Source organism: Colossoma macropomum, unplaced genomic scaffold, assembly GCF_904425465.1.
Source record: "Colossoma macropomum unplaced genomic scaffold, Colossoma_macropomum, whole genome shotgun sequence".
In the NCBI taxonomy this organism is placed as follows: domain Eukaryota; kingdom Metazoa; phylum Chordata; class Actinopteri; order Characiformes; family Serrasalmidae; genus Colossoma; species Colossoma macropomum.
In genome coordinates this window covers 42569845-42582702 of record NW_023494792.1, presented here as the reverse complement: position 1 = coordinate 42582702, position 12858 = coordinate 42569845, and the positions used below count along the sequence as shown (strand labels likewise).

General features: G+C 39.6%; 1 protein-coding gene across 1 annotated transcript in view; it reads left to right on the top strand.

Moving 5' to 3' along the window:
- The window catches only part of LOC118812328 (thyrotropin-releasing hormone-degrading ectoenzyme-like), a 357198-nt gene that overhangs the window by 25986 nt on the left and 318354 nt on the right, over positions 1-12858 (top strand). The window contains exon 4 of the mRNA XM_036577232.1: positions 7989-8115. Coding sequence (XP_036433125.1) covers positions 7989-8115 — 127 coding nt within the window. The remainder of the gene's footprint in view (positions 1-7988; positions 8116-12858) is intronic.

Here is a 12858-nt window from a genome sequence, read left to right as displayed (position 1 = left end):
TCATTATAGTGTACCATGGCTATCTAGCTGCTGGGCTAGTAGTTAGGATTTGTTGACAACACAGGGATCCTCAAGGGTAGTATGATATATTATATTATATCGGTTATTGTAGTGTGAGAACTGATGAATGAAAACATGAAAATGATGTCCAGTTGTGGATTCTGTCAAACCGAAAAGGCTGAGGCATATAATGCTGCCCTACAGAGTACTGCGTAACACAATGAATAACATATTAAACTCTTGTTTTAGGCCAGAATGCCCCTTTAAGTAATCTTAAATTGACTTCTTTATGTGGTTTCTGACCTTGTATGACATACTGTTATCTATGAACATGGGCAAAATATAAAATTCAGGCTTCAAAGTTGCTGCAACTACTGTTTTAGCTATACAATTATGTACTTATGTGTAATTAAAGAAAAAACTAGTTTGTAAATCACATAAGCAAGTCTGTTTGAGATCACCTAACAATCAGAGATGTGTGGTAATTCAGGTACACATTTTGCACAATGCTAATTGATGTAAACAAGCTTATTTCCTGCATTAACCTTGCAGCTCCAGTGCAAAACCAAAGAAGCAAACTCTAGACACTAAACCTGTCTTGGCTGATCGACTGCATTTGGGATAAGGGGGAAAATGTGTAAATTTGACTTTTTGCTGAACTATCGTTTTAAAATCCTAAAGGAGCGGCTGCTTCCCAGAGATCGTCTTTTTTGCTGAATCTAGTTCCCAGAGGCCTGGCCTGAGATCAGCCATTCTGCCTGTCACTCTGGATCACTAAGTCAGCCTGTACTATGCGTGACTGCAGCTGGGGCTGCTCAATCACCCAGCGCGTTGATCTCTGGACTTTGTCATGCCTGTATTGACCGCTCTTCGCTCTCTGGCCTTGGATATCCGCGGATTTCTGCCACCAGTTTGGCCTCCAGGCCCCTCCAGAGTCATTAAATCTGACATGCAAATACAGTCTGACCATTTGGCTTTAGGTTCAGCCTCAGTAGGAGTGGTCTCGGTGTAGGATCAGGATGAGACTTTATCCCATGAAGAATTTGTGGGAATTTTTAATGAGTGACCATGATTATGTTTGATTTTTAATAAATGAAGTCGTTTAAACAGTCTTTTGTGATTTTTAATAGTAGTTTCTTAAAGAGGCACTCAGGCCAAAACAAAACAATTAACCATTACTTTATCAACTGTAAACATACTTAATTATCTTCCACAGTGGCATCACAACAATCTAAAAGTTGAGATTTTCCAGTTTGAAGACTAGGAAAACTTTTCTGGTAGTCCCATCTGAAAGTTAAAGCCTTATGCTTATGTTCAGTCCAGGTTTGATCTTCAGCATTGTTTCCCATACTTCCCCCTAGAGTCTACAGGTCATTCCCAAACCCCTCACATTAGGTTACAGTGGAGGTGTTGAATCCCTGATCAGGATTTGAATGTCCAAGATTTGAATGAAAGCACAATGACCTCCTTGAGGAGCACATTCAACGCATAGTGCCAGGCTTGCCTACAAACACAGGCAAAAAGGGAGACTAGGCCAGATTTTATTTACATCAGCAGGCCTGTGGAACAAAAATTGTGAGTCAGTAAGAAAGGACAGAAAAGGACAGACTAATTTAGCGGATTAACCCATGATCTACAACAACAGAAATGATAAACCAAACCATAAACAGAACTGAGGCAAAATGAATAAAATAGGAGACTCCAAAATATAAGACCATATAAGAAATATAAACCAAATATAAGACTTTGCAAAGACAGGACTTATACAGCCTAGGGAAGGACAGAGAATCAAAGTCAGATGTGAGATCTTAGTACAACCCCAATTCCAAAAAAGTTGGGACGCTGTGTAAAATATAAATAAATGTAAATAAAAACAGAATGTAATGATTTGCAAATCTCATAGATCCATATTTTATTCACAGTAGAACATAGAACACATATCAGATGATGAAAATGAGACATTTTACCATTTCATGAAAAACATTAACTCATTAGAACTTGATGGCAGCAACGCATCTCAAAAAAGTTGGGACGGGGCAACAAAAGGCTGGAAAAGTAAGTGGTACTAATAAAAAAGAGCTGGAGGAGTGATTTGAAACTAACTCACATGACTGGGTATAAAAAGAGCATTTTAGAGAGGCAGAGTGTCTCAGAAGCAAAGATGGGCAGAGGTTCACCAACCTGTGAAAAACTTTGTCTAAAAATTATGAAATTTCAGAAAAATGTTCCTCAATGCAAAATTGCAAAGACTTTGGGTATCTCACCATCTACAGTACATCATCAAAAGATTCGGAGAATCTGGAGAAATCCCTGTACGCAAGGGACAAGACCGTCGGTCAATATTGGATGCTTGTGATCTTCTGGCTTTCTGGCACTGCATTAAAAACAGGCATGATTCTTCACTGGAAATCACTGCATGGGCTCAGGAACACTTCCAGAAATCACTGTCTATGAACACACATCGCCGTGCAATCCACAAACGCAAGTGAAAGCTGTATCACGCAAAGAAGAAATCATATATAAACAGGATCCAGAAATGCTGCCAACTTCTCTGGGCCAAAGCTCATTTAAGATGGACTGAGGCGAAGTGGAAAAGTGTCCTGTGGTCAGATGAAACTGAAATGAAACTGACCCATGACTAAGCTAATTCATCTTTGAGCAATGACATCTGCCCCCACTAGTCATTACACCACACACCAGTGTCTCACATGCCATCAAACAATGAAAACCATTAATTTTAGCCGTTTTTTCTTTTGAAGTTTATATACTTGAGAATGTTTAAATTCAGATGTTTTATTTTACTTTCACAAGTATATTTTAGTCCTATGCAGTAGTCATACTTTCACTTCAAAATTTCTGCATAATGCAATGGTTGGCATGTAAACAAAGTCATTCAGAGTGGTTTGATGTAAAATGTTTAACTGTAGAGAATCTTACCAGCTCATATTTCTTTACAGTGGTGGTGATGGGAACTGAGGGTTGCAATGTGTACAACACTCAGAGGAGCCTTTTTATGGACTATCCAGAACCACCAGTGAAATAGTATGAAATTTGAAACAATAATTCTTATTAACATTGTCATACATCTCTCCACCATCAATGTATTTTACAAATATCTTTCAGCAGAACACCTTTTCACTACTATCACATAACAATGTCTCAGGTGTCAGGCAGTCTATTCATAACCATTTCTTGTAACATCTTTCTGTGACAGAGCTTTTGGAGGCATTAAACTTTTCAGATGTTTGGTTCCTCTCACCACCACTGTGAACTATTCTGACTCAGTGTCTCTAGAACAGAGCATTTCACATAAAACCACTCTGAATGACTTTACATCATAACCATTTAAATACACAGAAATCTTGAAAAATCTGTTTAAATTCTTCTTTAGGTACATTTTCTCTGCAATTTTTCTACGTAGAAATACGTTTCGATAATCGCATGGAATCCAGTTGTAATGTTACAGTGAGTTTTGTTTATGTTACGAACCTCCAAGACTTCTTTCTTCTCCTGTAGTGTGGGTTGGTTTCAGCTTCATTCTTTTTCGCTACAAGCCGTACAGACCCTAAAAAGCTTTCTCTAGTGTCGTTAGCCTGTGGTCGATAATGGACAGCCCTCCTGTCCAGACGCAGTCTATTCCAGTCCAATTAACCCCATTAGACTCCCAGACCAAGCTCCTTATTGCAAAAAACAGCAGAGCAGGGTGGTGCTCACACCAAATTGATTGCCTCCTCTGAGTCTGAAAAATGGTTAATTAATTCGCCACTGCTCATTTGTCTACTTGAACAGAATTGTCCCAATTATGTGTTATTTGAAAATAATATTAATTTGATTCCTTTTTTTTCAGGTCACTTCAACACTCACAGGCATAAACACAGCACGTTAGTTTTTTACATCAGTCATTGAAATGAATCAATAAAGAACCAACACGTGAAGTAAACAACATATAACTCAGCTGTGGCGGCGGCTCTGCAACAATGTCGCTCTGTTTGGCCTGACTGTGTGACGGCGTTAGCCTGGGCATATGAAGCCATTCATTCTGACTGGATGGATGTCCGTGAAGAAAAAGCCATGCATCAGCCCTCGGCTAGCCGAGTGGAACGATCATTTTTACAGCAGGGACTGCAGCTCAAACAAAGTGTGACACCTCATACTCTCTCTCTCTCTCTCTCTCTCTCTCTCCCTCCCTCCCTCTGTCCCTCCCTCTTTCTTTCTCTCCCTCCCTCCTTCCTTCCCTCTCTCTATCTCTCTCCGCTTTTTTGTTCCCATCTTTCTTTCTTTCTTTCTTTCTTTCTTTCTTTCTCTGCCCCTTTCTCTTTCTCTATCTCCATCTGTCTCTTCTTTCTCCCTCTCCATCATTTTTTTGCATTATATGCCCCTCAATTTCTCCTTCTTTTCTCTCTCTCTCTTCCCTTTTGTCTTGCGTCCCCCTCTTTCTCTCTTTTGTTTTCTATGTCCTTTTCATTTCATTATTCTTTCTTTCTTTCTTTCTTTCTTTCTTTCTTTCTTTCTTTCTGCCCTCAACGTTCTTTCTTTTCTCTCTCCCATCCTTTCTTACTTTCTTTGTTTGTCTTCATTTCTCTCTCTCTCTCCCTCCCTCCCTCTCTCTCTCTCTCTCGCTTTATTTAGCCCTCTCGTTTTCTGTCTTTTCTTTATTTCTCTTTTACTCTCTCCCAGTGTCCCATTTGCTCTTACTCTTTCTCTGTCTCTCTCACTGTGCCTTGTCGTTCGTTCTTCTTCTCTCAATGTCTTTCAGAGTCCTTCTAATTTTCTTTCTTTCTTTCTTTCTTTCTTTCTTTCTTTCTTTCTCCTCCCCTCTCTTTCTCTGCCTCTCTCTCTCTCTCTCTTTCTGTCTGTAATTCATTCTCTCTCTCTTTCTCTCTCTCTCTCTGTCCTTGACTACTAGAGAGCAGGCCGATCAAATAATAGCGCAGACGTTATGGTTGCTCTGAGTTCCTGTGCAAAAACTATTTCATAAAATATGGCCTACAAAGGAGGGAAACGGCTGCTTTTGGCTGCAGTGAGTCATTATAGGATCCTATAGAGGAGTAAAGAGGTGCTCTACAGCTGTGATCAAATTACAGCAGTACAGTTTCAGAATGCGACATACACTCCAAGACGCTTGAGCTCCCATAAAGACCAATGTGTGCTTTTATGCACTTGCCATTAAATTCCCCTTGTTTTTAATGGAAAAACGAGTGGAGGTGTATGGGGAAAGATATTCATGATTGCTGGATGATAATATCAGCTACAGTGGCAATGGAGTCACTCTTTCATTTTCATAAAGAGTGAATGTGTTTCACATACAAGCTAGTCATTCTGGTGAGTGGAATAACTACAGAGATGTGATGTGGTGGGATTTGCTGCCTTATGACTGGCCAATTCAGTTCCCCAATACACATTGTACTAATGTGCAAAACAGCTTGTTCATGATGACTTTTGTTGTGATGTTGTGGTACGTTACTGTTACAAATCCATGACCAAGCATTTTGTCTGTGCTGTATTTTATTACCCGTCTTACTGGGATACCAGGCACATCAAACCTGGACATGTTGGTGGAGCTACATGTCCATTGATTGGTCATGCATAATCACTTAAGTCAGATTACAGCCCACAACACTACTCAGAATCACTGTTTAAGACTCTACACATAAAACTAAATGCTGAGTAAAAAATGTAAATCAGAAGTTACCATTACCATTAGATTCACATGAGAAACCATGTGTCCACCACACAACCACCAGAGAACCAGGCCTACTTTCACAGTTCTCTTTTGTGATCACAACACATACCACAATACCACAGTGCCACAGTACCGATAGTTCTGGGCTTAGATTAGTAACTGTGCCATACCTAAAAAGAAAGATATTGGCCGTTATTTATTAAAGTTGCATATAGAAGAGTGCAGATTTGGCTTTAATGACATAGAAACTACTCTGCGTCTGATTCACTTTCAAAGTACATGGAAACAAGTGGAGATTTGAGTGAATTTACATACTATTTACATATCATTTACATGAACCACACCTTAATTCATGCAGATGTTTTTGGAGGGAGTGGTTTAAATGCAAATTAAACCAAACGTCTTTGTGTTTTTAAGATGGTAAAATGATCTGATTGTGTACTTGATTTTCCTAACCTACCATAACAAAAAACAAATCACATAACAAATAGCAATGTATAGTTGCACCACTTATTTATACCAGTATGCATGTAAAATAATGTACATCCACTTCTGTACTTCCAATTAATTTTGTACCATTTCTATTGGTCCACTTGTTCAACAGCAAGTGTTCACACAATGCAATGGACAGATAGCATTTTCAAATGGAGTAAAAAGTTATGAGGTTTTGATACATCAGCAGAGATTTTCATATTATAGGAGCCAAACAACATCGGTAAATTTACAAATGTTGCTCATTACATCTGATTTAAGAAAACAGAACCTATTCCACTCTGCAGAGTGTAGACTAGAGGTCTGCACTCCCACGGATTCCCGCAGGACCCGCCACAGTGTCTTGCGGTGCGGGACTTCAGTGTTGCACGTGGGAGTGGGCGGAAAACCCGTCCACTGTAGATGGGAGAGGGCCGAAGCATGCTTGAAAAAAAATAGCACAAATTAACGAATAGCCTAAATAAAGCAGAACAATCACTAAATCATGTGTATAAACAGTATAAAATGATAACAGTAAAATAGTTAAAAATGAATGTCATTTAAAATAGTTGCAAAGCAACTGATCACATGGACAGCACACAAATTCTAGTAGCTTATCGAGATGGCAGAGCCTTCAGTCTGATGGCCACAGCAGAGCCTAGCAAAACATCAAAAACAACCGTTCTGTGGTTTAATTCCTGCTTTGTGTTTACTGGGAATAAATGACGTTTGGTGAAGTTCTTTCACAGTGAGCTGATGACTATGACTGCTGTATTATTTCAGCAGAGGACAATGTATTTGTGAATAGACTTTGTCAGATACTGGATGTGAGTTCACCTTGACAGAACTGGGTGGACAGGAGTGGACCCAAACATTCTGGTTGTGGGCAGGAGCGGGACAAATGGTAACGATCTTCTGAGCGAGTGGACGGAAGTGGGATGAAATCTTGCGGGAATGGGACTGAAAAAAGGTCCGGCACAGACCTCTAGTGTGGATTTTATTTCTTGAACAATCTCTTATTGTTTCTTTTTTTTACTCACTATGTTTACACACTGAAAATAGCTCTGCTAACTTTCTTTACCTGCTAACAGCTATTAAGTGAAGCTGTAAGTGAAAGGCTTGACCTCTTTTCCCTCCCTGTCTAGCAAGGCATCAAAATGTGTACCAAACTATTCAAAGACTTTGTTGTTAATTCTAGCCATGTCTGATTCATTAACTCCTTAGAATCTCATGGTTATTACATACAAAGGCTCATTATTCAGTGATTACAGGGACTTCAATGCTGACTGGTTGAGCTATTCTCAGGTTATAGAAGTGTGTAGTAAAAGTTTGGCATGCCAGTGGGCCCTGACCATGTAAAGGGTTAAAGAATCATTCTTTTGAAGAAGTTGCTTTCAGTAAACCAGTTGATCCAGTGGAATCAAATTTATTGTAGCATGGACTTGACTTGATACTTTGTTTAAATAATTCATCAAAACAGATACTTTGAAAGTTCAATGGTAAAGTTCAATGAAACTTCACATCACTAGCTAGTATCAGATTAATGAATAGAATAGGTGAATAGATTAATAGAATAATACTTACACAACTAATAACATCAAAACTGTGCATTATTGACAACAGAAAACAGTTTGATTATGGATCCTTATCGTAATTGTTTTTATCGCCCGGGCCTAGCTGCAGTGCTCCATATACAAGAAGGGAATCTGAGAGTTATTCCCAAATCCTCACTGTAATGGGTTGCCCTAGAGCCAAACGTTTGAAAGCCTAACAAGATTTCATTCTTCCCTGAACACTCTCTTTTTTTGCTCATCCCCTTTCTCCATCCCTGTAGATCCGGCTCTACGCCAGGCCCGACGCCATTCAGAGTGGATCCGGAGACTACGCCCTGCACATCACCAAGAGACTCCTGCACTTCTACCAGGATTACTTCAAAGTCAAGTACTCCCTGCCCAAATTAGGTAAGATTGAGTGTGTGCACAAGTGCGTGTGCATTCTCTCGCTTCGCATGCACCTCTGATTCATTGTTTGATGCTAATGCAATGCGTGTGTTCACCATATGTTGCTGGGTGGATCTCAGGATTGTGTGTCATGTGGAGGCCTGAGGGGTTTTAATGCTGTGTTCAGAAATTGACTGATAATGTAGGCAGTCAAGCCAGTGATATTACTGGATTTGATCAGGTTTGATAGTTAAATGTACTTGAACTTTAGCATCTGTGTGCTAACATTGATGATATGTGTATGTACTGCTTGTACACATGCTAATGTTTGTGTGTGAGCATATGTGTGTGTCTGCGTGCAGGCTTATGTCCAACTTTCTGGCCAAGTTTCGCTCCATTGGGTTTCTGTCAGTTTGGCGTATCATTTAAATACACCCATCAATCTCTCTGGACTGCAGTGCCCTGTCATGGCCTGTCCCCTACCCCCACTATCTGCTCTTTCTTTCCTTCTGTGTGTGGTGTGTGTGTGTGGTTGTGAGTGGGGGTCTAAGTATACACTCTTAGATGGTCTGGTGAAAACTGGCAGCATTTGCTATTAAGTGTGTTGTGAAGAAAATGGACGTTTTTCAACCCTGCTGCAGCCTCTACTTCACTCAAACACTTTCGTCCTACGTTTTTGTTACTCTCAACACATTCACAGTTCTCGCTCTGCTCTCACGCTGTCTTCGTTTACCTCTTTCTCACTGGTGCTTTCCACAAGTGCTCAAAAATCCCTCTTTCATAAACATTTCTGTGAGAGATCAGGAGTGTGTCTACACTCTTAAAAAGAAAGGTGCATGAATGGTATTCAGCTTCAATATACAGTACTAGAAAAAAAAAACTTCAGGCCTTCTAGCTCCAAGCTGAAGCTGCCCAGAACTCCAGACCTCTTTTTCATCTTTTTTCTCCTTGCCCTCAATCACACACTCCCCTCATATTACCACTGTACATTGAAGACAATAGTCCAAATTCATGAATTCTTTTTGGCACCTTTTTGTTAAAGAAAACATGAACTGGAAATCATAACACATGTTCTTTTTAGAAAAATAATGTAGAAGACTAAGAAACTTAAAAAAATACATTTGGTCCCCAAAGAACCTACCAATAGATGTTTCCGTTTTTGCAAATGAAATATTTATAAAGTTTAAAGAACTTCCATATAATGGAAAGAGTTTAAGAAGAACCCTGACATTTGTACAGAGCCTTTACAGGGTTCTTCACATTTATACATCTCCTTTTCAAATATGGTTCATTAGAGTAGTAGTTCTCAAACTGGTCCTCAGAGACCCCCAGTGGGTCCACATGTTTTATTCTATGCCTGTGTGGGTTTGGTTGGTGGAAAAATATTGACCATCTGGGAGGCCCAGGACATTGGTTTAAGAGTCACTGCTTTAGAGAACCAAAAGTGGTACTTCTATGGCATGACTTAAAGAACCCTTTGTGGGACCTTTATTTTAACTTCTGAGGCCCTAAGGATTCCTACACTTTAGTTTCTCACGCTCATAACTATATAACCTACATATTTTATATTACAGATTGAATAAATTATAGAAATGACTGACAAATAAATCTGTATTGTTTCTTTTTATTCATATTTAGGGTTCAAGGTTTAAGAGTGTACCATAATGTATCAGAAAGGGGTTCTGAGCTAGCTGAGCATTTTCTTTCAATATTAGGAGGGGGTGGTGGGAGGTGGAGGTGAAATATGATATGATTGGTTAATATTATTTTCTCCGCCCATTGGTGCACAATGATGTAATCAAAAATCAGATGTTTTTGAGGTGGCGCAAAAGTGATTGCATTTTGTTGGAAGATTACAGGAAAACAAGACTTTATTTTCTTTTAAACAATATCTTATGATGAATGTTACTTAATATGAGCAGGGACATAGATTACAAGGTAAAAAAAAGTCTATGTTGATTTCAAGTTGACTTTGAAAGTGCATGTTTTGTTTACTTTTACTCAGTGCAAGTGTGTGAGTGAGTATGGGTTGATGGGACAAATAATGGTGCAAATGCTGCATTTTACACATCCTTTTACTTTAAATTGATACATTTCTGTGTAAACAGTGACTTCCAGGGTGATCAATTACTTCCTGCCTACATGCATTGGTTCATATGATGGTTCCAGGTTGTGAATTTGTCCTTTGAAACCACCTAGTCGTCTCTCTGTGTCTCTAATGAGGCTTTTTCATTAAGGCTATGCTATTGATTGATGCCCTGAAGGATTGTCTCATTCAGTCTTTTCGAATAGGGTGAAACCTTTTAATGAGGCTGGGGTGTTTTTCATGACTTTCATTTTCCTTTGACTTGTCAGTCGGTAATGAGAAGAGACGATATTTCAGACTGACAAATTTTGGTGACAGTCAGGGATGGCTAAGCACACAAAGACAGGCTGCAGCCAACTTTTACATTTTTATAAGAGAAACCTTTAAATGTAATTCAAATGGTAGAACTGTAAAACACAGCAGCTTCTGCTTTGTGCTAGAATTACCCTCCTCGATGAACAGAGGTAGGACTTGTAGAAGACTGAGGAACAGGGAGGAGATGGGGTGGTTGCGGGATGTGAAAGCTTTGCAACAGGAAACAGAAGGGAGAGATGGAAATTTATAGGACATTAGACTGGAAGGAGCTAGAGCTTTAAGCATGGTCCTCCTCCTAAATGTAGTTATTTCATAACTTCATTGTTCTTCACTAACTCCATCATTGCTCACCCAACACCATCATTCTCCAACAAACACCAATATTCTCCAGCAAGTATCAATGCTCACCTGTAAACACCAGCTTTCTCCAACAAACACTATCGTTTTCCATCATCAACCACCAGCATTCTATAAGAAACACCAACACTTTAATGATACCATTTGGCTTTATAACATTCAGGAAAAGGGCAGACAAGCCAGAATGAATTTGTATGAATTGGGAAAACATTCTAGAGATTTCTAACATGCAGGTGTTTGTTGGAGAATAGTGGGTTGAGATGTTGTGAGATTTCATGCTAAAAATAGACTATTCAGAATAAGACAGTTTTTTTGTTGAGTTGAAGAGTGAGAGATGGAATCCAGTGTGAATTGAGGCCTCGTAAGAGAAATGATCTGGACGTAATGCTTGCCTTGCTTACGTAAAGGCACCATCTGTGTGCTGAGGGAGGCAGCAGTTGCAGGGCCTCGGGTCTCTAACGGCAGGACTCTCTGCCATTCTGCTCATCCTGAAAAGGAGGGAAAAAAATTATAGGGAATTAAATCAAACCATGGAGACTGTTAGCGCATAGCTGCACGCAACCGGCAGATCACATGTTGGCCCAAGTCCTTGAAGAACACAAGGTTACGTAGCTTGCTGTTTTCTCAGAAAACTTCACAAAGGCTGTTTTTTTCTTTTTTTGGATTGAAAATGGCACTCCCTACTGCTTTTTTTCCCTTTTTGACAAATGAGATCGGAGCTCCATTTTATTAAAGAGGTTACTTCAATGGAACACCAGGGTGTTTGCTCTTTTACTTTCGGACATTTTGTTCTTTGCTCTCTGCGTCTTTGTTCGGGCAACGCACCCCGCACGGCTGTTTGATGGATTTAAGTCTGGTTCAGACTTCCTTTCAACATAATGAGCATGATGCAGCCTCCTGTAAAGCTGAATGCAAAAGCGTCCACTTTTTAAAAGCCTAAATGTCCACATGAGTCATTAGGCTGTTCTGTATCCATACACACAGGCCCTGATCTGAAACAGGTAAATAAAACAAGACAAAAAGAAAAAAAATAGGCCTTTGAGCCTAAGGAATATATATACACAGCTCACACTGAGGGCCACCTACCTGATCCGGTTGTTAAAGCTTTTCCCTGCAGTGTGGTGGGTCTGCCATTTGAAGGGCAAGTGACTTTTCGCCATGGCATTTGCTGGAACCCCGTCTTTGGCTGGGAGACTTAGCTGTCTGCATCAGCAACTTGTGGCATCTGATCGATCTTTTCTGACGCAACGAGTCGTCTAGGCTTGAGAAACGACGCCATGAAGCATAACTCTGCTCGTTCATCAAATCCTTCCATTGTTCGCCCACCGAATCTTAAGCAGAGTCCAATTAGAGGAACTTAATCATAGGCTCTCTCTTTTCTGACTGACACAGCAGTGCGAGGCAGCCGCTGAGCACACACACACACACGCAAAGCGTACATACACTGGCTAAATATTGCATGGAGAAAGGAGAAAACGAGGGCATTATTTCTTAGCAAAAAAGAACGATTATTTCTTAGGAAACAGAAGGATTAGAAACCAGTAGGGCTGCATGACATAGACAATTCCTTATTGCAATTTTATTGGTAGATACTGTAGTTGCACAGTGATAAACCCTTGGTATCTGCATTTTTTTTTGCTAAAATGATCATGATAAATGCCTTGATTCATCCAGACATCATACATTTTGGATCAGAATTCTCACAGCACACAATTACACATTCAGGGCCTAATGTAAGTATACATTTATATGTTTGGCAGATGCTCAAATCCAGATCTCACAGCACAACACTTCCTTCGAAGTCTTCACTTTCTGTTTTTCTTAAATCATTTTTATGCCTTAAATCATCCAGCAATACATTGATGCAATATGTCGTTAGAAAGCTTGAAATCTCAGGATTTGATTCTTGCAAACCATTTAATAATCCATTATTTACAGCAGTTAAGATCATCTAATTTGCAACATAAGCACCAAATGAGCAAACTCTAGCAAATCTGTGGTTCTTA